Raw genomic sequence first — 27,477 nt, 5'->3', positions numbered from 1 at the left:
GCCGTTGATCTAGGTGTTTGGAGAGTCACTCGTGACGGGATGAAACCTCTCAAGAATCCCGAGAAACCCACCACGAGTGAGGAAAAAGAAATTCATTTAAATGCTAGAGCCAAAAATTGCTTGTATGAATCTCTTAGCATGGATATTTTTAATCAAGTATTTACCTTGAGAACTGCTAATGAGATTTGGCTAAAATTGCATGAGCTCCATGACGGCACATCCAATGTCCGTGAGCAAAAACATTGCCTAGTCTTAAATGAGTATAATTCTTTTGCTATGAAAGATGATGAGCTTGTTAGAGACATGTATTCTCGCTTGAATCTAATTATCAATGAGCTCAATTCCATTGGCATTAATAAGCTAGGTGATGCGGACATTGTGAGGAAGATTATCTCCCTGCTACCACAACAAAGATATGGGAGCATCATCACCATCCTTCACAACATGGAGGATTTGAGCAACATGACCCCGACCATTGTGATTGGGAAAATCGCGGCCTTTGAGATGTCGCGAAAAATGAGTCGGGGAGAGGAGCCAACTTCCTCAAGGCCATATGCTTTTGCATGTGATGAAAGGAAGGGCAAAAAGAAGGCTCCCACTCCAAGTTCCTCAAGTGAAGAAGAGGAAGAAGAAGAAAGTGATGATGATGAAGATAATCAACCATGCACATCATCCTCCGAGGACGAAGAAACAATCCGACGAGTCGGAAAGGTAATGGGGATGATCCGCAAGATTAATCTAATGGGTGTGCCCCTGCAGGTCGAGGATCTTCTCTTTAACATTGACAGGAAAAAGCAAAGGAAGAGAGGATGCTTCGCATGTGGGGAGAAGGGTCACTTCAGGGACAACTGTCCAAACATGGCCAAACCCAAAAAGGAGAGGAGCAAAGGCAAGGCGCTAACAAGTGTTAGAACTTGGGATGATTCTTCAAGTGAAGATGAACCTCCAAGGACGCGCAGTCACCGGTCCTCGTCACGATCATCACGGTCATCACACAAATGCCTTATGGCAAGAGGTAACAAAAGCATTCCATCCTCTAGTGATGAAAGTAGTAGTGATGATGAAGGTGAGGGAAAGCCCTCTCTAGATGAGCTTGCGGAAGCCGTAGAATTTTTCCAGGATGTTTGCACTAAGCAAAAAGCTCAACTTAAAACTTTGAAAAATAAGTTGGTTAGCTCTCAAAATGATTACAAAGGTCTGCTAGAAAAATTTGAAACTTTTGCAAACTTAAATAGTGAGCTATCAACTAAAATTGAGCTATTAGAATCTAGTGCTCTATCCACTGCTACCGATGATAGCCTTATTAAAAAGAATGAAAAACTTAAGGCTAAGTTAGCTAGCTCCCAAGAAGCTATTGAAAATTTGCTAGAGAGAATGGAAATTCTTAGCATACACAACAATGAGCTAACTACTAAGCTAGAAAACATTGGTAGCACCCCAGCAGCATCTTTAGTTGAAATACCTGAAATAATTAAGAAAGATGCTTCTACTTCCTGCTTTGATTTAATTGATGATTCTAACCCCTGCAACCAAGTCGTTGTTGAGAATATTGTTGTAGAGACATGTTCGGATGAGGTTGCAAAGGAAAATGAACAATTAAAGCAAGAAGTGGCTCGCCTTGGCAAGGCTTTGTATGACAAGAAAGGCAAAGCCAAACAAATCCAACCTCCACAGGATAACACCACTGCGGGAGTGAACAAGCCTATGAAGGGAGAAACTGTGATTTGTAGGCTATGCCACAAGGAAGGCCACAAGTCTTTCAAATGCAAGGCGATGACCGGGGATAAACAAAGACAAAAGCTCAAGCAAAAGCCATCGAGCAAAATCTCAAACTCCTACATCAAAAAGGTGAACAAAAAGGATGCTACACCATATTTGATCAAGAAGAAAAAGAACGGAAAGGTGATAGCAATCAAGGCCAACAAGCAAGCCAACAAAGGAAAGGGGGCCAAACGCATCTGGGTGCCAAAGGAGATAATTTCAACCATGAAAAGCACCAAGAAGGTTTGGATCCCGAAAGGGAAGTGAGTGGACCAAAGGTCTTCGGGAAATTTGGAGACTTGGCAAAATTGGGATGTATATCATGGGATACCTCATATTGGATCAAGTTTATTGCCAAGCGGGTTAGTGAAAATTTTGGACCCAAATTTCCCACCCATGACTAAGGTAACTAGTTTTATTGTATTTCTCGTTTTTAGATATGCGTATCTATTTATCTTTGATCTAGTTTACCTTTCTTGCCTAGTATTAAATTTGTTATGTACTTTTGTTCAAAATCATGCATACTAGGTAAATCATATGGTAGGATTGCTTGTTTTTAATTCATATACTTAAGCAAACCTACATGGTTTAAAATGTTTATTTAAGCACGGCACATAGCTTTTATATCACTCCATAGTAAATGATGCATCAATTGAAAATTTTTGATTTCCACAAGTGTATCATTTAACTTATATGTGCCAAAGTTTGGATTATGGATAATTTGCCCCTCTTGATATCAAATCAAAGTGCATGTCTCCTACAAGTATTCAAAACTTGTATGCACACCTTTAGGGGGAGGTTACTCTATAATCTAACACTTTGAGACTAACACCTTTTCAAGTCTATTTCATGTGATAGTCTCATTGTAAGGAAAATGAAGTCCCCGGAGAAAGACAACAATCTTCCACTGCAAAATCTCCAAGAACTCTCATGTCTCTCAAGCTCACCATTGACTTTCAATTGGTATCTTTTGAGACTACATTTAGTATCATTTACATGTCTTCTCCAATATTTGACTAGACTATATTTCATATCATATGCTTTCATGTTGCTATAAATGCATAAGTAGTTAACTCATATTCTGTTACCTATGCATAAGGGAAGTTAGTCTTTTCAAACCATGTCTTGCACCTCTAATTTTTCACATGCTTTTTCCTAAGTAGAGGATCTCTGTCAAGGGGAGTATTTCTTCATCTCTAAAGGGGGAGAAAAACTCTTTCTAAAGGAGACAACTCATTTAGGGGGAGTAATCTTTTGAGGACTCCTTCAAGTGGTATCACTCACACAGTTTAATTTAATATCCTTCTGGTGATATCATTTGATACAATTCTTGATGAGGGCAAGCTTTTATTTACTTCCTACATGCTTTTAATGTCTTCCTTTTCGGTGGTTGATGCCAAAGGGGGAGAAGTTTAGGGTCCAAAGCAATGAAAACATATCAAACACCAAACACCACTAATTTAAAATTTTATATCTCCAAATGACTTTTTCAAGTGGTTTTGGTTATTTGGTCCAAAAATAGGAAGTAAGTGAATTATGGAGTTAGGGTGAGGCTTAAGTCCATAATATCACATTGTGGGGACAATCATGCATCTTAGCAAGTAAAATGCATATTTTCATTCAAATATGTGTATTATTTGCTTGCTTTGGTTGTGTTGTCATCAATCACCAAAAAGGGGGAGATTGTAAGGAAAATGGACCCCGGGCCATTTGGCTAATTGAGTTTTGGTGTTTGATGAACAACACAATCTGTGAACTAATAAGTTTTCTAGTGTTTGTGTTTGTAGTTCACAGGATGCGAAGAGAATTGGACCAAGGCAATGAGGATGCAACACCTCAAAAGAAGACATAAAAAGATGCATAGAAGTCCAATACTCAAGAACAAAGAAGCCCGAAGAAATCAGCGAAGAAATCCAAGATAAGGGCTGTCAGCCAGCGCCTGGTGGCGCACCGGACATTGGTGTCCGGTGTGCACCGGACTGTCCGGTGAGGCACCGGACAGTCTGAGCAGAGAAGCCGCAGATAGGCGCTCTCTGGCTGTAGCACCGGACTGTCCGGTGTGCACCGGACTGTCCGGTGTGCCAACGGGCAGACGGCAACGGTCGGATCCAACGGTCGACTGCTACAGGCGCCAACGGTCGGCTGACGTGGCGTGCACCGGACATCTACTGTTCAGTGTCCGGTGGTGCACCGGACTGTCCGGTGCACCCGACGACAGAAAGCTGCTGCTTTCTGTCCAACGGCTAGTTTTGGGTGTGGAGGCTATAAATACCACCCCAACCGGCCATTCTCAGGTGTGGGAGCCCAAGCAACATACCAAGGCATATAGTGCACATTTCCAAGAGCTCAAACACCCAAGTGCTTAATAGAATCACTCGGTGATTAGCGTAGGTGCTTTGCGAAGTGCTTAGGTTAGTTAGACCGCATTAGCGCTTGCTCTAGGTGAATCCTAGTTAGTTGAGTGAGTTTAGACAAACCATACAACCCCTCGGCTCTTGCGCGGGCCGTTGTAATTGTACCGAGTGGGGCGAGAGTCTTGCGAGACCGTGACAACCGTGTTTGTGTCACGGCCGCCACCGTGTACCGGAGGGAACGAGGCCCGCGGCGTTTCGGCCGGAAGCTCGATAGTGGAGACGGCGGGAAGCGTCCGAGAGGAGCCGGAAGCGGAGCACCACTTGCGCGTGGAGAAGGCCCGCGGCTCTCTACGGAGTTACTCGACCGAGGTGCTTGGCCCTCGCGTGGGCTTCCCCTTTGCGTAGGGGCACCAACGAGGATTAGTCGGAACCTTGCGTGGTTCCGGATACCTCGGTAAAAATACCGGCGTCATCCACGAGAGTTTGCTTCTCTACTTAGCTCTTTACATTCCGCATTTATATTAAGCATTTAAGTTTCAATCTTGTAGTCATACTTATTTAGTGTAGATTGAAACTTAGCCTTTGCGGTAGAGATAGCAACACTTAGACAAAACCTAGTTTGCACATTCTAGTTTTGATTATTTGCATAGGTTTTGCTCTAGGGATTTAATTGTGGCCTAGTTTAGTAAAAGTTTTAGAAGTCCTAATTCACCCCCCCCTCTTAGGCGTCACCCGTTTCCTACAAGGTGTACGTGGAGCAACCCCCTGGCTTTGAGGATGAACGGTACCCCGACCACGTGTGTAAGCTCTCTAAGGCGCTCTATGGACTTAAGCAAGCCCCCAAGAGCATGGTATAAATGCCTTAGAGGTTTTCTAATTGCTAATGCTTTTAAGGTTGGGAAAGCCGATCCAACTCTTTTCACTAAGACTTGTGATGGTGATCTATTTGTATGCCAAATTTATGTCGGTGACATAATATTTGGTTCTACTAACCAAAAGTCTTGTGAAGAATTTAGCAGGGTGATGACACAGAAATTCGAGATGTTAATGATGGGCGAGTTAAACTACTTCCTTGGGTTCCAAGTGAAGCAACTCAAGGACGACACCTTCATCTCCCAAATGAAGTACACGCAAGACTTGATCAAGCGGTTTGGGATGAAGGACGCCAAGCCCGCAAAGACACCAATGGGAACTGACGGACACGTCGACCTCAACAAAGGAGGTAAGTCCGTTGATCAAAAGGCATATCTGTCTATGATAGGTTTCTTGCTTTACTTATGTGCTAGTAGCGGATATCATGCTTAGCGTATGCATGTGTGCTAGATTTCAATCCGATCTAAGAGAGTGCCACCTAGTGGTCGTTAAGCGAATTCTTAGATATTTAGTTGCTACACCTTGCTTCGGGATCTGGTATCCAAAGGGGTCAACCTTTGACTTGATTGGATACTCAGACTCCGATTATGCTGGATGCAAGGTTGATAGGAAGAGTTCATCAGGGATGTGCCAATTCCTAGGAAGGTCCCTGGTGTCTTGGAGTTCTAAGAAACAAACCTCTGTTGCCCTATCCACCGCTGAGGCCGAGTACGTTGCCGCAGGACAGTGCTGCTCGCAACTACTTTGGATAAGGCAAACCCTCCAGGACTTTGGCTACAATCTGAGCAAAGTCCCACTCCTATGTGACAATGAGAGTGCAATCCGCATGGCGGATAATCCTGTTGAACACAGCTGCACTAAGCACATAGACATCCGACATCACTTTTCGAGAGACCACCAGCAAAAGGGAGATATCGAAGTGTTTTATGTTAGCACTGAGAACCAGCTAGCCGATATCTTTACCAAGCCTTTAGATGAGAAGACCTTTTGCAGACTGCGTAGTGAGCTAAATGTCTTAGATTCGCATAACTTGGATTGATCTATAGCATACATGTGTGTTATGTCCTTGATCAGGTTCCTTTATGCATTTTGTTGTTTATTTATGGTGCTCAAGTTGTGCAAGCAATCCCCGGACCTCAAAAGTCCATGTGTGAGTGATGCACATATTTAGGGGGAGATGTGTTACAACTTGATCCTTTGAGACTAACCGTATGCTTGAGTTTACTTAATTTAGTCTCAAAGGTGGATTGAAAGGGAAAAGTGAACTTGGACCATGCAAGACTTCCACTGCACTCCGATAAGAGGGTAATTTACTCCAAGTTCATCTCCATACTCATATTGCCTTTTGCTCTTAGTTGACAATTTTGGTGAGGCAATGGGGTTAAAGGGCCAAAAATGATCCCGTTTTGGTGCTTGATGCCAAAGGGGGAGAAATGAAGGCCAAAGCAAGCAAATGGATCAGCTACCACTTGAGAATTTTGAAAATAGTAGAGTTCGAACTTTTGATTTGTCAAAATACTCTTATTGTCTCGTGTTGTCAAAAGTTGGTCTCTTGTGGGGAGAATGTTTGATTATGGGAAAATGGGGAGTTTTTGAATCTTTGATCAATTTCTCTTGGAATACCTCTCTTTATGCCTAAACAAGTGTGTTTGACTTAGAGATAGGAAATTGAATTTGATTTGCAAAAACAAACCAAGTGGTGGCAAAGAATGATCCAAATATGCCAAATTTGAATAAAAAACAATTCTTGTTCTCATTTGCATTAATGTTGCACTTCTAGTTGTTGCTTTTTGATGTGTTGGCATAAATCACCAAAAAGGGGGAGATTGAAAGGGAAATGTGCCCTTGGGCCATTTCTAGTATATTTTGGTGATTAAGTGCTCAACACATATTGAGTGAGTAATTATGTGCCAAATGATGAATGAAGTGCAAATCAACAAAAAGGTATGATTCTAGACTTAGTACATTGGTTTTTGTGTACTAATATATTTGTCTAAGTGCTAGAATCAGAGAAAACAGAAAAAGGAAAAGACTTGGCTGGAGCAGCCAAGACTCAGCGCAGTCTGGCACACCGGACTGTCCGGTGGTGCACCGGACAGTGTCCGGTGCGCCAGGCTAGACTCCGGCGAACTGGCCACTCTCGGGAAACTGTGGCGGCGTACGACTATAATTCACCGGACTGTCCGGTGGTGCACCGGACTAACCGGTGAGCCAACGGCCACCAGCGCAACGGTGGACCGCCAAATCCGCGGGCGACGCGTGGCCCACTCCAACGGTCGGCAGGGGGCACCGGACTGTCCAGTGTGCACCGGACAGTGTCCGGTGCGCCAACCAGCTCGAAGATCCAACGGTCGGCTGCGCCAGGAATGGAAGGAGATCCGCATCGGACAATGAACAGTGGATGTCCGGTGGTGCACCGGACTGTCCGGTGCGCCACCCGATAGAAGGCAAGTATTGCCTTCCAAGAATGCCTCCAACGGCTTCTAGCTACCTTGGGGCTATAAAAGAGACTCCTAGGCGTATGGAGGAGACACCCAAGCATACTTTGAGCATTCTAAACCTTCCACACTCCGTCTCCGCGCACTTGATTGATATTCTTAGTGTTTTGAGCTCCGTTCTAGTGGTGAACTTGTTGCGATTCATTCGAGCTTAAGTCTTGGCTGTGTGTGTGCATATTGCTGCGGATTTGTGTGTGTTGCTTCCCTCCCTTACTCTAGTGCTTTCACTTTGATCTTTGTTGTAAGGGCGAGAGACTCCAAGTTGTGGAGATTCCTCGCAAACGGGAAAGAGTATAAGAAAGAAAACAACCGTGGTATTCAAGTGGATCATAGGATCACTTGAAAGGGGTTGAGTGCAACCCTCGTCCATTGGGACGCCACAACGTGGAGTAGGCAAGTGTTATACTTGGCCGAACCACGAGATAAATCATCGTGTCTCTTGTGCTTGTTTTCTTTGTGACCATTGTGTTTCACAAGAGCTCGGTCCTTAGCCACTTAATTCCATTGTGCTAACACTTAACCAAGTTTTGTGGCTATAAGTTTAAGTTTTTACAGGATCACCTATTCACCCCCTCTAGGTGCTCTCAATTATAGCGGAGCGGCTCTCCAGAAACCCGAAGGTGGCAAGTTTGAAGCCATACGACCCTGGGCACCGGACAGTCCGGTGCGCCAGACCAGGGTTCTCTTCGGTTTCTTTTGCTCCATTCTTTTGAACCCTAACTTTGATCTTTTTATTGGTTTGTGTTGAACCTTTGGCACCTGTAGAATATATAATCTAGAACAAACTAGTTAGTCCAATTATTTGTGTTGGGCATTTCAACCACCAAAATCATTTAGGAAAAGGTTAAACCCTATTTCCCTTTCACCCAGGCACAAGCCATTCGGGGCGCGCTCCGAAGGTGATGGGGCGGAGCAGACCCCGATCGATGAGGTTATGCAAATCTTCCTCGATCACGGAGTTGTAGGGCCACGAGTCACGGGGAGCAAGGACGTTCAATCTCTCGGCCATGGCGAGGCAAGAAGGCAACAACGGAAAGGTACCCGGATCTCATGCTCCTCTCGTCCCAACACAATCTTTGGCCGCAGCCAAAAAAGCAAAAGTGGCTGAGGCTAGGAAGACGAATGCGGGGTGAGAGCCAGGCAGGGGCGGACCCATGTTGGTCTCAGCGAGGGCACATGCCCCGGCTCAAAATTTGTTAAATATAGTTAGTAGACAAATTTTCACCATTAGTGCCCCATCTCAAAAAAATTAGAGGCCCTCACTCATGTACATGTTCAGCTAAATTTCATATGTGGCTAGAAGTATGCCCCAGCTTAGTTTTTTGGCTGGGTCCGCCCCTGAGCCAGGGGCGCCCCTCCCATATATATATATATATATATATATATATACACACACACATATATATAGCGAACCCGCTAAGGTCAGTGCCGAGCCCCCCGCACTTAAAAATCAAATCTGTAAACAGATTTTGTTTCTCGAATCTCGCGCGCCGGAACGGATAGCCCATGGGCTTCACATCCCATCACATTAAATCCTGCATAGGGGCAACACGTTTCACCCCGCTGACGCAACCATCAGGCACCATTCCGCCTCCCAAGGTGGGCGCCTAAAAAGATGTCTCTCTCTCTCCCTTTCTTCTTCTCCATAGGTGATGGGAAATGAATATTTGTTTGGATTTCCTTCGTAGTGAAGGAAACGTGCACTGAGCCCCTTACTGATTAGGGGTTCGAAGGTTGGCCCCTCGGCGGGGTTCGACAACCACCCTAGAGCACACATGCTTGAGCCCTTTACTGATCAGGGGTTCGAAGGCTGACCCCTCGGCAGGGTTCAACAACCGCACAGAGCATAGAGTCAGGGATAACCATGGGTACGTCCGTACATGGCCGAGGTTCGGGCTACAATCCCGAGGTACCCTAGGACATATTCGAGACCCACATGAACACTTTGTAATGGTATCCCACCAGAGGAGGCACTAAGCCCTCGGATCCTATCGAATGGATCCGGACTAGCGAATCACCTGCAAGTATATTGGGGCGTGTCTCCGGACCGCTATTCGACCTCTATCGAAGGGGGCTCAGGCCTCCACTCGGGTCACCCGCTAACAACTCACAGGAAACTTTGTAGCATGGCACTTTCCCTCTCTTCGTGCTTGTAATGCGCCTAGGAAAATATATCTCCTCTAATTATCTTAATTACGTTTATTTTCACTGTAGATTATACTGTTATAGAGTGAAGTTTAAAATATGAAATATGATAGGGATAAAATAGGAAGTGTGCCGTAGGCCAAATAAGGAGTCGCCCGGATCCTAGGATGCGACTACGGTCTACGGGAGGAGCCCGCCCACGCCCAGTCTACTACTGTGGCAGCGGCACGTGACCTTGCGGTCTAGCAGGCCACGGTCAGGCCTCAGAGGAAAGCAACGAACCACCATCGTCCCGAAGCGGGCCCACCACGGCGACCGCGCATTTATTGCAACACGCGGCTGCCTGCCTGCCCCTTTCCTTTTCCGTTTCGCATGCACATTGGCGCCGCGCTTCTGCTACAGCCTACAGGCAGCCCACAGCTAAACACCAGGCCTATGCGACGCCACGCCACGCCACGCCACGCCGTACTCGTGCCCCGGTGCCGGTAGGAGCAACTCCAATAGTTCTCTAAGGGTCTGTTTGGTTGCCTGCATCTGCGCGTGCTTGCATCGTGGGATGCGGGTAGCTGCTGTTTGGTTGCTATGAGCCTGGCTATGCGCGTGCGAGCTCTGTGTTTGGTTGCCTGCATGTAGATTTGGATCCAGACTCGCACGATCCTTAAAGCACCTTGGGCCAGGCTCACCAGATACGAGCAGATTGGTCGCATCTCCAGAGCCAGGCTCCAGTGATCCTGGCTCACACAGCCAGGTTGGCGAGAGAAACCAACCAAACAGACCCTAAAAGACTTCCTAAATCAATAATTTAGGTAGTTAACATAAAAACTATTCTCCAACAGTTCTCTAAATGAACTTTCTAAATTTAACAACTTGTCATCTAACCTCATTTTCTCTCTACATTTGGCAACCATTTAACAACTCCCTAAACAAAAATATTGACTGCATTATATAGTTTTTGCGACTTATTTTTTTATGTGGATAGATACAAAACAAAATTACAACCTATATTTAGAGAACTATTGGAGAACTCACATTTTTTTACTCCAAAAACCATTTAGCAACTTCTTAAATCTATGATTTAGAGAGCTAAAATTTACATAACTATTGGAGTTGCTCCAGCAGCGCCGCGCGGTTGCGGTAGCGGTTGCCCGAGCGAATCCACGCGTCCGCCCGTTTCGCTCGCTGTCTCCCGCGGCACGGGGCTCCAGCGCCGAACGGAAAACCCCACCCCACCACCACTGGCTACTCCCGATCCCCAGTCCCCATCCCTCTCCTCGCAAAAGGCCACCGCGACGCGACCGCGTACTGGGGGCGAGACGCCAGTGCAGGCAGGCAGGCAGAAGAGGAGTCGCCAGGAAGCAACCGCGAGGGAGCTGCAAGCGAGCACAGCAGCAGCGCAGAAAAAAAATTCTGGAATAATTTTTCTTCCCTTTGGCTCCGTGAGGTTCCGGTGCTCGCTCGCTCGCCTGAGCTTCGATCGAGCCCGGTCGGCGAGGCAGGCGCCCGATCGCCGCTCTCCGGGAGCTTCCGGGGGGCCGTCGGATGGAGCCGTACGCGGCGGCGAAGAGCGGCGGGGCCGACGCCGGCACCGGCACCGGACTGGAAGGTACGCTTGCCGCCCGGTCCGACCTCGTCCACGTAACTGGGGGCTCCGCTGCGTCCGTGGGGGTTTCGCCGCTCTGCTTTTGCCCACTCACTCGCTAGGGTTTTGGATCTCCGATGCGACTGCTTGGACCCGGCGTGTGCTGCTGACCGTGCTGTTGACGTGGATGCTTTCGCAGACTCGATGCGGAGGCTGGGGCTCGGCGACGACGGGGAAGCAGGGGAGGAGAAGCTTCCGGAGCGGCCGGGCGAGGCGGACTGCGCCTACTACCTCCGCACGGGCGCCTGCGGCTACGGGGAGCGCTGCCGCTACAACCACCCCCGCGATCGGCCGGCCCCGGTGAGAACCAGCCTAATCCACGCCGCTCCCCCACCCCTATCCCTGCTCTGCTCTGTTTTTGTGTCTCGTGCTCAGCTCGATGGTTACTGGTGAGCTAAGCGCTTCTGCTATCCTGACAATGACGGGCGCTGCGTGATGATTACAGCTGGTTGGTGGGTGGCAAGTTTGTTGCTTAAAGTTGACGGTTTTCGGCGAGTTGATGATTATATAACGTCATGGAAGTGTGGAAGTTATGAAATTTTGGTGTCTTGTGGTTGAGGAGGGGGAATTTGGATTTGCTATCTTTGCCCTGGATAGTGAATATTGCCATACTGTTTAGGCGTTTACTAGCTTGCATTGCAGGCTGCTCTGCGTCTGCAGTTCTACTCCTATTAGGATTGTATTGTCTATGTGCATGTGCTTGTCTGATGTCTTGCATCTTTGGTACTCCGTTCCTCTATTCCAAATTATAAGACGTTTTGGCTTTTTTAGATTCATAGCTTTCGCTATACACATAGTATACACTATGTCTAGATACATAGTAAAACTAATGTATCTAAAACAAGCCAAAATGCCTTATAATTTGGAATGGAGGAGTATATAATAGCTATTCTTCATATATCTACATTGAGTGGGAGATTGGAGTCTGATAGGAGCTAGAACCCTCATATGTCACACCAGAATGAATGGGTGATTGGAGTCGAATGTACAGACTTGTAGGATATTCCAGAAATGTTTTAGCATGCCTTTTGATTTAAGCATGTACCTGTTAAAAGTCTTCTGTGTTTTCCAGGTTAATGGAGTTGGAAAGACCGCAGTTACAGTGGAGTACCCAGAGCGTCCTGGACAGCCTCTCTGTGAGGTAAATAAACCAATTCTAAAGCTATTTCTGATTGATATTTTAGGTCCAAATGTATTATATTTTGTTGTCATGTGGTGGAAACTCTGGTTACGAATGTTCTTGTTATTTTCAGTACTATGCAAAGAATGGCACCTGTAAATTTGGTTCCAATTGCAAGTTTGATCATCCCAGGGAGGGTGGTTTTGTACCTGTCACATTGAACAGCGGTGGATTCCCCCTGCGTCTGGTGGGTGTTCTCATTGCAATCCACGTTTCTGTTTAATCTAGGATCTTGTTTGTTTATTTTATGAAAAATTCCATGTTTAATGCAGGGTGAAAAGGAATGTTCCTATTACATGAAAACTGGACATTGCAAGTTTGGAGCTACATGTAAATTCCATCACCCAGAACTTGGTTTCCTTACGGAGACGCCTGGCATGTACCCACCAGTTCAACCACCACCTATTTCCTCCTCGCATCCATATCCACATCTTGCCAATTGGCAAATGGGGAGGCCTCCTGTTGTGCCAGGGTCATTTTTACCAGGCTCGTATCCACCAATGGTGCTTCCACATACAGTTATACCAATGCAGGGATGGAACCCTTATGTTGTATGTTTCTATTATCATTTTGTACTTTATTACTTTATATAAGGCACTCCATTATATAAATTAGGAAGATATCTTTGTTCCAAATTGGCTGGTCTAATATTAAGCTAAATAATGAGAATCCAGAGATAAGTTCATGCTGTCCTTTATGTAACATTTTTGCCTATCACAAGTTCACGAATCACGACAAAACGGAAGCAATGGCCTTAAAATGGAGATTTTATAAGGCCGCAAATAATTGGATGCTAGTAATTCCTTCATGTCTTGAAAATGCAATTGTAGTCATGATTATAAGAGACCGCTGATCACCTAATGATTTTTTTACTCTATATGGTTCTCAGCCACCTATGAACCAAGTTACACCAGCTGGAGGACAGCAAGCTGTTCCAGTAGGGGCATCTTATGGTTTGTCGCACCAGGGGCCTACCTCTGCCATGACTTATGGCAGTCATTATGCGCAATTATATTCTTCATCTGGGACTTCAAGCAGCAACATACAAGAATATGCCTTTCCAGAGCGACCGGGGCAGCCTGAATGTGAACATTACATGAAGACTGGAACCTGTAAATATGGGGCAGCCTGCAAATATCATCATCCTCAATACTTCAGTGGACCAAAGTCTAACTGCATACTGAGCCCTCTGGGTCTCCCCCTCCGTCCTGTGAGTAGATCTCATCATGTTTTCATTCAGGAAATTTCTATGTTGTCTACATGAAATATAATGCATATTGGTTTGCATCCTTTGATTACCACTTTGCATTTTATTGCCTGATACAATCTAATTGACTATTTACATTTAATTTGCACGCAAGGTGATCTTTTTTTGGCCAATTCCACATGCATTTTATTTGCCCTATTGCACCATTATTGCGACCTTCTGATCACTCGAACACATTCATATTTTATAATGTTTAGAATGCCCAGAATTCATGTCATAAAACTTTAGATTGTGGCATTTAGGTAAGATTCTGACGGAAACCAGCTGCATTTTAAATATATCAATTTTGGACAGAACATATGAACTGCTGCAGCTTCAACAGCTGTCCACTCAACACCTTAGTTTTAGGACCTAAGTTTGTCCATTAGTTTCTTCATTGTTCATTCGGAGCATGGCCCTAGTAGTCAACTAGGCCGTTTCATTTCCAAGTCCATAAATCAAGACTTGCTATGATTGAGATTTTGGTTATGTCTGAACTGTATTTTCATTTCGAAGTCTACATCCTTTTATGCTTAAAAAGTGGTACCTTGTACTTGGTATCGAAGATTTTTATTGTTGAACGAGTTAAAAATTGATGGCTACCTTTTCTTCGCACATTAAAGATTTCAAAGATCCACCAGTTCTGTACCATGATGTTGGAAAGCTAAGTAGGGGAAGGCAAACTGTAGAATTTAACTGGAGCAAGAAACATGTGTCAAATTGTACAATCTATATCCTAGCAAATTTTGTCTACGACGCCTTTTGGTTGATATAAAACAGTTTTCTATCCATATGCCTGAGGCAACCATCCTTGTGATAGAAGTTGGTTAAAAGATTCTTTTCAGCTATGAAATCACAAAAGAGGTTGGGAGGGAAAAGTTATTGAATATCTGACCACTGACCATCTTCATTTGTCGCGGCATGGATCTGTCTTGGATTCAGTTTCTTTTATTTGTGAAGTTGAGCCTTGCAACAGTTATGAATATAGGCATGCCCCCATCCTCGTTTTCTTGCATTTGGCAAACTTTTTTTTTTCCAAATTTATCTGGACACAGACAGTTTTTAATGTTCCACTGGAACTGATACGAAGCATACCAGTCTTTGCTGACATACTTTTTTTTTGTTATAATAGCATTTTGGTGAACATTAATGTTAACACACAAGGTTAAGATTGACATCTTCTGTTGCCCTTTTTTTAGTTCCTTTTTGCACTTTTTTAGTTCTTGTTTGTGCCTTTTCAGTTTTCAATACATCTTCATCTGAAGCTTCTCTTGATGTGCAGGGTTCTCAGCCATGTGCTTACTATGCACACCATGGGTATTGCAAGTTTGGGCCGACATGCAAGTTTGATCACCCGATGGGTACTCCAAACTATAGTATTTCAACATCTTCACTTACTGATGTGCCAATCGCTCCATATCCTCAGAGTTTCCCTGTTACTCCTATGCCTTCATATCTGCCATCTTCTGATCTGCGTCCACAATACACTCAAGTCAAGGATTCCTCTGCTAATCCACCACCATCGCCTGGAACTACTTATGGTCCTGTTGGGTCTATATCAAAGGTTTATGCTCCCCACACGCTTATCCGATCCCCGGCTTCTGCAGCTGCTGGCATGCAAGCGTCCTAATGAGACACGGTTGAGAGCATTAGTCCTCTCTGTCATGAAGATAGTTCTTGGGCAATCTTCTCAGGTTTTTCTACCATTGGCGGAATGAGGTCTCGATTCTTTTTTGCTCCAGTTCGACTTCCCAGCAATTGTGAATAAAGGCTGCAGCTGACATAGAAAAGTCTCAATAAATGCAAAGATAGGAATTGGCAAGCTCATTCACTTGCCATTTTTCTGTCCATCTCGGAAATGAGAGGAGAAAATTCTGATTGTAGTAGGATCCAGAGCTACGTTATTATCCTGTATAAGATGCACCGATGCAAGGGATTCGTATCTGAAAGCTGATGGGTTCTGTAGCTCAAAACCTTTTGTTTATCTCACCATCATATATATAGAGAGGGCAGATCACCCTAGGTGATGATTATCCACGCTGGAATGGTTTAACAAATCTTCAATAATTGTTAAACCATTCGTGCTTTTTGTTAAACCATCTCAGGATGGGTGATCATCACCTAGGTGACGAATAGCCATATATATGAATATGAGCAGCAGCTATGACTTCACAACATGTATATCTACCTATATATATGAACTGGGAACACGGCATGTTGTAGCGAGACGCTTTGGAACCCTTGATTGAATCATCTGAAACCATTCGCTGGTCATCCCCTGATTTTCGGGTGTTTTAGTTCTGCTAACTTTCAGATTCCTTGTTTATATGAATCGGTTGGGTTTAACGTCTTGTTTGTAAACCGTGGAATTTATTGCCTGCCTGTTTTTTTTACCTCGGAGCAACATCTTTGCTTTGCTACTACGTGGATTGCTTTGAGATCAATGCGGACAGGTGGATGGGTCATCCAACCTAGCCGAATTTTTTGTATTTTAGCCCCTAAACCGAAGTAAATTTACGTTTAGACCTAAAAAATTTTTAAATGCAGTTTTGGACCCTTAGCTCGGCGCCATAGGCCGTGGCGCCGAGCTAACACAGCTCGGCGCCACAGCCTATGGCGCCGAGCTTCGTGACGTGGCAGCCCGTGTGGCACACCTAGCTCGGCGCCACAGATCTTGGCGCCGAGCTAGGAAACTTAACCGAAACGCCTTTCCTCTTCGTTTCTTCTCTGTTTCGCTCGCGTCTTCATTTTCCTACGCCCGCCGTCGCTCATACCGCCGCCGCCGCCGAGCTCGCCGCCAGCCCGCCGCCGCCGAGCTCGCCGCCCGCCCGCAGCCCGCCGAGCGCGCCCGGCGAGCGCGCCGCCCGCCCGCAGCCCGCCGAGCTCGCCGCTCGCCCGGCGCCCGCCTCTCCCGCCGAGCTCGCCGCCGAGCTCGCTCGACTCCGGCCGCCGCCTGCTCTCCTCCGCCTGCCGCTCTCCCTCCGGCCTTCCAGCTCACAAGGTAATAATTTTTTATAATTATTACTTAATATTTTTGTATTTAGTTGGTATTACCTAGTTATTTAGTGTTTAGTTGTTCGTTAGTGGTTAGTTATTATTTAGCTTTTAGCATTTTAGGGTTTAGTGTTTAGGGTTAGTGGTTACATTAGTGTTTAGCATTTAGTTAGTATTTATTTAGTTTAGTATTTAGTATACTAGCTAGCCATTTACTTGTAAATTGTTTAGTAAATTGTTAGCTCTTGTTCGTGTTTAGTAAATTGTTAGCATATTGTTAGTGTTTAGTAAATTCTTAGTGATTATATAGTTACCATTTTGTTTAGCGCATTGGTATTACATGTTTTCTGTGTTGGCAACCATCGTGTTGTCGTTTATTCGCAGGTTCTATAAACATCACTTTACAGGGGAGGTGCTGCCAAATTTTTTACTGACAATAAGTTTTTTTGTACGTAGGTGTTCGTCCGACTTGACCTTCTCCACCGTTAGCTGGAGTCGTACGCGTTCTCAGGTATACATAGTTTTCGTACATTATTTATAGATTATGTAATTTCGTTTGATGTGTTTATTTAATATTTATTGTATAGTTATTAGTTAATATATATTTATTACTTAGTAAGTTAGTAGGCTTAAGTATGTAGCCATTATTGAGTTAGTAATCCATTTTTGAAATAGATGGACAGCCTAGTAACACTATACCATGGAGGAAGGGTGGAGATAGATGCTTATGGGAGTGTTACTTTTGATGGTATGAAGATCGTGACCATGTTGTTCGTTGAAAGACCAACTTTTGACCAGCTTTTGGCTCGAGCTTGTGAGGAGATTAGTTGCGACATAAACGACCCTAGAATATCAATTCAGGGTTTGTTGTCCCATATTACATATGGAACAGTTGTCCGACGGTTGATCTCCATTACCTCAGAAGATGATTGGGTGATATATTTAAGAATTGTGAAGACGATGGTTCCACCATGTTTGGATGTGGTTGTTCAAAAGTTACCTGTTAGTCATTGCGGAGGTCCAGTCGGGTTGTCTCCACAAATGCCAAATGCATCTCGTATTGAAGCTCCTTTGGTAGAGCTTCATGAAGAAGTCGTTGTTGTGCCCGATGCTCAATCGGGTCCACACGAGTATGGGATTTCTCGTCCTATTCCCGGCGTTTGTGGGGCTTCTAATGCGGTGGTACCCCCCAAGAGATCCCATTGACCCAGGATCCAGTTGACGATCATCCTAGTAAGTGTCTTCGACACATTGTTCGTATCCATCATTATTTCGTTTGATTAGACTTTTTAATGTGGTTTTTCTTGCTCCGACCCGATGCAGGATCTCCACATATCAATAATGCTGATGTTCAGATTGATGTGCCTGTGTCATATAATATGGACAACATATGCAGGGCATCCAATAGTGTTGATGTTCAGATTGAGGATGAGGAGGAGCCATATGAGGCTGCACGGGCCGTAGATTCTGATGATGACCGTCCGGTTCAAGAAATGACCGAGCAAGAAATTGAACTCATAAGACGTTTGTGTCCGGAGCGAGACCCTGCAGTACATGAATTTAGCAGTTTAAGTCATTCCACCCGTGCGTATGCTGAAGGACGTGACGATGAACTGCTAGAGGCTCCGGATAACGCCGACAGCATTGAGATTAAGGTTGGCTTACTTTTCAAGGATCTGCCTACACTGAGACGATGGCTACAGGAATATTCTGTGAACCGGAAGAGGCCGTTCAAGGTGAGACATTCGTATGCACAGCGTCGTTACACTGTTGTTTCCGGTCGCAGTAGGAGAGGACGAGCGTCCCCCTTTCTCGTGGACCCAGAGCAGAATGAATGCGGAAAATGCGGTAGACTTGGCCACAACTCACGTACATGCATCTGGACACTTAGTCAGGTGTGATATATTTTTTTATACACAAATTTTATTCTACTATGTCGATGTTTTTGTTACACTTTGTACACAACTTATATTCTAATATGTTGATATCTTAATTTGCAGGATGGCGCAGTTCCACTTGCTGGACCCTCACTACGACGAGCACCACAGGGGCCGTCTCACCGCAGAGGGAGAGGTAATATTTTGTTTGCTATATTTGCGACCTATATTTGAATTAATATATGCGACCTATATTTGACTAATGAAAAATCTTTTGATTGCTAGGTGTTGCCCGTTCTGCGGGTCCGGACCCACGACCGGTTTCTGGAGGAGATGAGGTACGATGAGAGGTACACTCCTCTCCTACAGAGGGCTGGCTTGGACGTCTTATCGTACCAGGTCCGCCGTGGGCTGCCCACTTTCAACCTAGCGGCGTTGACGGCTCTGGTCGACAGGTATAGACTTCTCTAGTTGTTTAATATTTACAATTATCAAATCTACTTTGCATACTAATGATTTTTGTATTCTTTTGTCTTCCAATAGGTGGCGGCCAGAGACTCACACTTTCCACCTTCCCTGCGGTGAGATGACTGTGACGCTTGAAGATTGCCAGAAGATTCTTGGTCTCAGCATTATGGGTCGTCCAGTGACCGGTCAGGCATCACCAGGCGGTTGGAGGCAGAGGGTGGAGGCCTTTCTTGGGAGACTGCTTCCGGATGAGCTACGAGGTAGCCACAACACCGGAGTCCCACTGACCTGGCTTAGGCAGAGCTTTGGGCAGTGTCCACCTGGTGCAGATGAGCAGACGGTTGGATACCATTGTCGAGCTTGGATTCTCCATCTCTTTGGTTCAGTTCTTTTTCCAGACGCAACAGGCGACAGCGCGTCATGGATGTTTCTGCCCTGCCTGACTGACTGGGATACGACCGGAGGTTACAGCTGGGCTTCAACAGTGTTGGCCTTCCTGTACAGGCAACTTTGCGAGGCTTGTCGTCGTTCGTCGAGGACGGCCAGCTTAGGTGGATGTGTCTACCTACTACAGCTGTGGATGTGGGCACACATACCAGTCGGGCGACCCAGAGAGTTTCCTCCTCGTGAGTGGTTCGTGGTAGCCGGACATCGGCTTAAGCCCACGGCTGCTTACCGCTGGGACCAGGTCGAGGAGCCATTCGCACGACACCAGCGTGCTTACGTGGAGTACTCAAACGAGCTCGACGCACTTACTCCTTCGATGGTCAGTTGTCTCCTTTTTTCTTTTTACATGTCCTTTCTACTTTTATCACACGACACCAGCGTGCTTACATGGGCTTTCTAAAACTTTTGCAGGTGACTTGGCAACCGTATCTTGATCCATATTTCGCCAGCATACAGTTGAGCAGCATGTGCTCAATAGACGAGAACCTCTACCTCATGAGGTGTCCCCTCATCTGTTTTTATGCTGTTGAGTACCACTTGCCCCACAGAGTTGCTCGACAGTTCGGATTGCGCCAGGAGTTTCCGGTGGAGCCATTCTCGACTTCAATACAACTTCATAAGTGAGTTACTACATGCACTTGTTATTCTAACTAATAATTGAAATATCAGTTAGTCGCTAATATATGGTTCTAACTTTTGCAGGTTCGACAGACAGAGACAGAAGAAGGTCACGGACTTCGAGACGCACCATCGTGATTACATTGATGAATGGGACCAGCAGGGGGATCTGAACTATGAGAATGACCAGGCGCACACAAACTACAACTTCCGGAGGTATTTGATTTGGAATTCGGGTGTGACTAGGTGCAAGCTGAAGGGACAGTGGACAGCAGCAGACTACGCCGAGCAAGAATCGTCAGATGACGAAGACACAGCTTTCGACATAGCTGCTCGGCACGGGTCCCAAATTGAGGCTGCTCCAATCCTTGATAGAGTGGTAACTATTTCTTTACTAAAATTAGAGATTTCAATTCAATGTTTTATGTCTAGTTTTGAGCATCCTAATGTCTTAACTTGTGATAGGGAAACTCTATGCTCGTATCTGTTGTTGAACTCGAGCGTATCTCACAGAGAACTTCAGATACTACTACGCTATCGTTACTATCAGTGAGTATCAATGTCTAACAGAAAACTTGTTTATTTGTAATGGTGTAACATATGTCTTTAACTAACATTTCGATTACAGAGGGTATCACGTCGTCTTCGTCGAGCAGCGGCTCGGTGTGGATGCCGGTCTCTAGCGGGCGTTGACGTGCAGCTGCCTGTGCCTCGTATGCAGCAGGACGTTCTGCCTCCCATGTGTGCAGTTGGACCATCTACAGCAGGACTCAGCTCGTCGCGATCGACGCGGGACACGTTTGAGAACGTGGCCCAGGACGACGACGACGACGACGACGACGACGACGACGACGCTGGCGCTGGCGCTGGCGCCGCAGGTCAGGTGGAGATTGGACCGTCTCAGTTGCAGGATGCTCCTACAACTCAGCCATCACAGCTGACACCACGTAGAAGGCGTCCACGAGACCCTTACACTCCAGGCACCGACGCTCTTGGGGCCAAGGGCAAGGGTAAGACTAGGAGGAAATGAATACTTTTGTGATATGGACTGTGTGATTTGGACTTATGCTGGAGACGTTGTAATATGAACTATGTTATGTGTTTTGGACAATGTGTTGGGGAACTTGTATTTTGGACTTTGTTTGTGGACATTATATGAAGAACTATGTTCTGTGGATGTTTTTATATTCGATGTTATTTTGTGATGTATTATATGTTGAAATGCTTATATGTCTTATAATATGTGATTATTTGAACTGTGGTTGTTAATAAAACAAGGGGAACTCTTGCAAATTTTTTTTGTGAACTGTAAAAAACATAATAAGCAATAAGTAACGCATCTTTAGAGTTCTAAATTATTTTTGATACGTAAATACTACATAATAGGCTACAATTCTTCAGTCTGAATCACAATCTATGAGTAACTCATCTTCGGAGTCATCCGTCGCGCAATCCTCAACAACAACCTCATTCCACTTGCTGCATTGTCCTGCATCACACTTGTCACCAGTTCTTTTGTAATAATTGGCTTCTGCTTCATCTGCAGCTTGGGAGAATAGCTCATCCTCAGCCTCAGCCTCATCAGACTTCTTCTTGTAATAAGCTGCCTCTACCTCTGCGGCGGCCTGTGACATAAACTCATCCTCTTCCTCTTGAGCACGTAATCCAGCCTCAGCTAGTGCTATGAGCTCACTCAACCTTGACATGTCGTCCTCCTCTTCTTCATGTAATCCTGCCTCTGCGAGGGCGATAAGCTCACTCAATCTAGATGTGTCGTCGTCCTCCTCCTCCATCAGCTCAACCGTTGCCATTTTATCCTGAACATATCTCGCATGCGCCTCATCGGCCAAATAGTTTACGCCGCTTCCAATCTCTGCAAATATAATGAGAAAATTAAGTTAGCAAAGTCAGGATAAATAAATTGTACTAACATAATTATAATATCATTTATCTCACTTACTTCCCTTGAGGCGATCAGCAAGATTATCCAACATCTATTTCTCGGCTTGAGCCGCTTCCCATTCCCTTGCATCCTGTGCTCTCTTCTCATCTGCCGCCTTCAACCTCCTATACTCTGCACGCTTCGGGCTATCATAAAAGGCAGATTTTGCTTCCCTACGCATGTCGCGTATGCGATCGTTAATGTACGAATCAACGAGCCGAGATCCACAACGCATCTTCTGTCCCATTATTCTCTTCGACTCTATTGTGCGCATCACCTCTCCTTTGTCGTCGTAACTCTCCCAACTGCATTTCCTCGTCTCCTACAAAAAATATAGTAAGTACCGCTATAACATTACATCTGGTGCAAAAAAAATACCAACCTCATCGTAATCGACCATATGTCCACAAAAATATCCAACACCAAGCTCCGAAGGAACTAATCCATACTTAGCTTCAATACCACATTTGCAGAGTACTGGATCAAATTTGACCTCTTCTGCCGCCCACCCCATGTATCTCTTTTCCTTTACCTCTGGCTCTGGCCAATGGGACAAAGGACCATACAACCACTCTCTGAAACGACACTTACGCCACCCGTATGGCTGCAAGAGAAAAAATTAGTAATTTATTGTAAATAAAAACTAGTTCATACATTTAGCATATCAATGGGCTCACATAATCAATGTTCGGACAACAGAACTGCTTGTCATAGTCTTCGTCGATGACAGCACGGTCTCCACAATCACATCGAGGCGGTGAGTCCATCCGTCTTTCTGTTGCTACCTCCTTCTCCGCATCCGTCATTGGTGGAGGATTCGGGGGAGGAGGTACCCAACGCTTAAAACGCTCATGACTGGTCCTTCCACTCAACCAATTAACGAAAAGAAGATATCGAGGGTCAAATTTATCAGGACCATCGATCCACTGGAAAAAGAAACACCTCTGATGTCCCTAAAATAATGGAAAGATGCACTATTACATATCTACAAAATAATGAACGCGAACAAAATTAAGTGACAAGTCATAAGCTACGTACGTCCAAAGTGCCACAAAGGTAGTAGCAGCGAGCAGCCGTGTCTGGATGTTGTGATTGATGTACCCAAGCCAGTCTGCCACAGTCACAGTTAGGCACGGGGAGTTCAGGAGGAACAGGAGCATCCTTACTAGATACGTCCGGATATAACTCCCGAGGACGACCTCTCTTCTGCCACAACGCCTCTCGGTACATGTCTTTCATCTAATAAACGATTATAATTATCACTTGTACCTATTATGCTTTATAATAAGTTTACACAAACTAATAATCGAAATGATAATATAATAGGTGTATACAAATTATTAAACTAACAACCTAATATACAAAAGGAATCAGTTGGAAATCATACCTTGGTCTACGAAGTGAACCAACTCAAATCTTTGAATCCAGGAAATTTTTACGAAGTTTGGAAATGGGATGAAATGAGCTGCTCTCGGCCAGTCGCGCGGGCGTTTTTATAGGAATTCGTAGCTCGGCGCCAAGATCTGTGGCGCCGAGCTACGAGGCCGCGCCGCCGCCACGTCAGCGCCAGGTCAGCCCTGGACGCAGCTAGCCGTTGCGGCCACGTCACAGCTCGGCGCCATAGGCTGTGGCGCCGAGCTGTGTTAGCTCGGCGCCACAGCCTATGGCGCCGAGCTAAGGGTCCAAAACTGCATTTAAAATTTTTTTAGGTCTAAACGTGAATTTACTTCTGTTTAAGGGCTAAAATACAAAAAATTCGGTCCAACCTAGACTGTTAGAGAATACATCCAACAAGCGAATTACCCATCTCTACTCGCTCTTATTCTATGTTATTCTGGTTAGCATAATAAATAAAAATAATTCTTGCTCGTTCTTATTTTATATTTAAGAGAATATAAGTGAATTGACAATCCCTTTTTATCAGCTTAAGGACCGGTTTGGTGATTAGGGAATTGGAGGGGAATAAATCCCTAACTATTTAAAAAATTAAATAGTTAGAAGATTTCTTTCCATAGATCCCCTCCACTTTATTAATCACCAAAGTAGCCCGTTCTTATTCTATATTTAAGAGAATATAAGTGAATTGATAATCCCTTTTTATTAGTTTAAGAACTTGTTTGGTGACTAGGGAATTGGAGGAGATCAATGGGGAATGAATAACTAATTAAAAATTAAATAGCTAGGAGATTTATCCTCATAGATTCCCTCCACTTTCTTGATCACTAAAGTAGTCCTAACTGATATGATGTGACATGAAAGACGCCGATGGTGGATATAGTCAAAAATAGTGTTTGGTTCGCGCGAGAGTTATACCGATACACAAGAGTATTTTTGTAGGTTAGATATTTTTTTACAAAAACGTTTTGAGGAGTCATCTATGTTCTCTAATCTTTATCATTATCAGCAAATAAATTAAGGATTATTAAAAATTACTAGCATGTTATATTATCACTTAGTAATTATGATGATAAGATTAATTTTAATAAGTGCTAATACAATAATTAGTATATGAATAATTTGCTAAATAGGGTAGTAGCAGTAGTCCCAATCAACATATTTTATATTAAATTAGTACATACGTAACAAAATTAGTGTCACTATATATTTGTTAATGTATAGTTAGTTATTATTGTTTCTTATATAAGATACACAATTTGTTAGCTGTTTTTATCCCATCAACTCTTATATAGATCTAAAAATAGCTTGTCTTATCCATCTAACCAAACAGAATGCATAAGTCTCTCTAGTGGAGTGTGTAAAATAGGAGACGCGAAACTGTAAATGACATTGTTTGACACTTTTTGTAGATAGAAGTTTGAAACAGAGAATAAAATAAGAAATGAGATAGGAGATCTGTTAGAGATATTCTAAATAACTATATTTCACCTATCCTTATTCTCAAAGCTCGTGCTCTCGGGGCCTATTATTCGATGGGTTTGTAGAACAAAGAAGAGTGAAACTGAAAGATCAATTTGGAAACCTTTGAGATAGAACTAAGACTGTGTCTAACAGTTTACCCATTGTTGGTGCCTTTTTGGGGGCGCCAATCACTCAATACGAACTAGCGGCGGTGCTCTCTGGTCAGGCGCGGACGGTCCGTGGCACAGGGCCAGACGGTCCGTGGCCTGGCTCGAGGCTAGGGTTCCCTGTCTGACGGCCGGACAGTCCGCGCCCTAGGGCCGGACGGTTCGCAACCTCGCGACAGGGTCGTCTTCCTCCTCCTTGCTGGAATCTAGATCTCGTCCCCGGGGGGAAAAAGATCTTAAGGTGCTCTGGGTCGATAGGTCACCTGGGGCGTCCCCAGACGACGTGGAGCCGCCTAGGAATTAAGAGATCAATTCGAGGAAGAGGTCTTGGATGGACAACTAGATCTTGCCCCCCGGGAGGGGTGAGATCCTAGGGTTGTCTTGGGATCGGCAGGCCACCCAAGACGGATCTAGACGACGTAGAGTCGAATAGGGATGGAGGTGGATATGTGGAAGACTACAACTAGAACTATGCTACATCTACTCCTAGGGCAGGAAAAGTAAATAAGGTAATTGGTTCGATTGGAATGTGTTCGGGGTTCTCAATCGGCCGTACCCCTTTATATTTATAGGGGAGGAGGTCTGGACCTTTTCCTAAGAGATAGCCAACAAACTCCCACGTGATTAGATGGATAACCACGCACGAGATAAGGATAATCATCCGAGTTAATCTAATCTCGGGACACGCGGACCGTCCGGGCGCATGGGCCGGACCGTCCGCTCATTTTGGTGTCCAACATATGCCCCTGCCTTTTGGTGGAGCTTGGCGAACCAAAAGCATCAGCGAAAACTTCGGAAACAATTGACCTCATGAGGTTTTGTTCCCGAAGTAAGGACTCAGCTCGATGCAAGTCATCGGCTCTTGCGATCAGATAATATAAATACTTGATGGGACTTTAATGCATAGAGGCCGTTTCGGATCGCATCCTCTTCGGCCATGTCTACCTGATCAACCTGTCAATAGGAAAAAAACTTGTGGTGCCCCCAGCCCAAATAAGCAAACAGATTGGGCCAGTAATACGAATTCATCGCCGTACCACCCCACACATGAGCAGGACAACACATCGGCGATGGATAGAACGGGACACACCATGCTATCCCTGGAGGAGGATGACAAGGCGATCTTGGTTGTGCTACCCTTTGGATCCGTTTAGTCGGCTTTTGCTTTCGCACAGGTCGCCCTTTTGACTTCGTTTGTTTTATTGGCCGGTTGTGTGGAACGACCTTCTTCATATATTTGGCAAGCAACTGACCAAAAGTAGGGCCGACTCTACTGAGTCGTCCAGACGTCTTAGTAGTGTTTTGTTTCCTAACACTTGTGTTGGAACGTTGTGGTCCGATGGTCTGAGGTTGCTGCTTCTGACCATCTGCGGACCGTCCGGCCATCATAGCCGGACTGTCCGCGCCTGTCCCGGACTGTTCGACCTTAGTACCCGGATCGTCCGGCGTACGCAGGACATGTGACCGTGATCGGGTGTCCGATCGTGCTTGCCCCCCGGTGCCTCCGGTCTTTCTTTTGTCCGGAGCCTTCAGAGTAACCATTCTGCGTGACATATTTGGTGTGCGAGGATCACCAATGACGATATTTTTATTTTTACTTTTATCGGCCGCACAAGGCCGAATTATGGCCTTTTTGATCGTTGGCTGTAATGTGGTGATAGGAACAGGTGGCCTGTCACTTTTCACCTCTTTTTGAAACCTCAACTGGCCTTCGTTTATAGCCGATTGTATTTGCCGACGGAAGACGACACAATCATTGGTGTTATGGAGAAAGGAGCCATGCCATTTGCAATAAACGCGCCCTTTTAATTGTTCAACCGGAGGAATTACATGTGACAATTTAATATTACCATGTTTAAGCAACTCATCAAATATTTTATCACATTTAGTAATATTGAATGTGAACTTAACCTTTTCCTTTTGTGTCGAGTGCGGGTGAGAGCGAACAGAAGGTTTGGCCTTAGTGGGCCAAACAAGCTCAGGGACATGTGACTTTTTTGGTTCTTGGGGCTTGGGTGGCCGGTTATATTTATGTCGGCCTTCCGCACTAGGCGGATCACAGGTGACTTCTGGTGCTCCGGACGGTCCGACCTGCACAGTCGGACGGTCTGTGGGTGGATCGGACGGTCCGGTACTATCCTCGGACTGTCCGGTCACGTCAGGCAACACCTGTGACCCTTGTGGTGGGCTCTGTGTAACTCCGGACTGTCCGGCGTAGGGTGCCGGACGGTCTGACGGAGGGTCGGACGGTCCGCAATTGTGTGCGGACGGTCCGACCGTGCTCAGAGTTGACTCACCATTTAGCGAAGATGGTGGTGACGCTCGTCCTGGATATGAGTCCATCGGCATACCAGAATATGGCTGGGGAAACCCATTTGTTGCCGATGTATTTGGCGCAATTGTTTTGGC

General features: G+C 45.2%; 2 protein-coding genes across 2 annotated transcripts; both read left to right on the top strand.

Annotated features, from left to right (window-relative positions):
• Positions 1–10,896: 10,896 nt before the first annotated feature.
• On the top strand, positions 10,897–15,975 carry LOC100281498 (uncharacterized). Its single transcript, NM_001368020.1, has 7 exons — positions 10,897–11,234; positions 11,410–11,570; positions 12,343–12,411; positions 12,524–12,637; positions 12,723–13,001; positions 13,340–13,660; positions 14,979–15,975. Exons 1-7 carry the CDS (start codon positions 11,171–11,173, stop codon positions 15,324–15,326), a joined length of 1,356 nt encoding a protein of 451 aa, NP_001354949.1. The 5' UTR covers positions 10,897–11,170; the 3' UTR covers positions 15,327–15,975.
• Positions 15,976–20,571: 4,596 nt separating this feature from the next.
• On the top strand, positions 20,572–21,290 carry LOC118476647 (uncharacterized). The gene is made up of 2 exons (XM_035966186.1): positions 20,572–20,649; positions 20,729–21,290. The coding sequence occupies exons 1-2, from the start codon at positions 20,575–20,577 to the stop codon at positions 21,128–21,130; spliced, it is 477 nt and encodes a 158-aa protein (XP_035822079.1). The 5' UTR covers positions 20,572–20,574; the 3' UTR covers positions 21,131–21,290.
• Positions 21,291–27,477: the final 6,187 nt, after the last annotated feature.

This window comes from Zea mays, chromosome 3, assembly GCF_902167145.1.
Source record: "Zea mays cultivar B73 chromosome 3, Zm-B73-REFERENCE-NAM-5.0, whole genome shotgun sequence".
Lineage (NCBI taxonomy): Eukaryota > Viridiplantae > Streptophyta > Magnoliopsida > Poales > Poaceae > Zea > Zea mays.
Note: the sequence above shows the minus strand (reverse complement) of the source record. Positions and strands in the feature narration are given on the sequence as shown.

Excerpts from the sequence above, each read along its gene's own strand:
- LOC100281498 (NM_001368020.1), top strand. The coding sequence starts at position 11,171 with ATGGAGCCGTACGCGGCGGCGAAGAGCGGCGGGGCCGACGCCGGCACC. Across the intron at positions 12,412-12,523 it reads CTGGACAGCCTCTCTGTGAG|TACTATGCAAAGAATGGCAC; the intron begins GTAAATAAACCA and ends TGTTATTTTCAG. Across the intron at positions 13,661-14,978 it reads TGGGTCTCCCCCTCCGTCCT|GGTTCTCAGCCATGTGCTTA; the intron begins GTGAGTAGATCT and ends CTTGATGTGCAG.
- LOC118476647 (XM_035966186.1), top strand. The coding sequence starts at position 20,575 with ATGCTCGTATCTGTTGTTGAACTCGAGCGTATCTCACAGAGAACTTCA. Across the intron at positions 20,650-20,728 it reads CTACGCTATCGTTACTATCA|AGGGTATCACGTCGTCTTCG; the intron begins GTGAGTATCAAT and ends TTTCGATTACAG.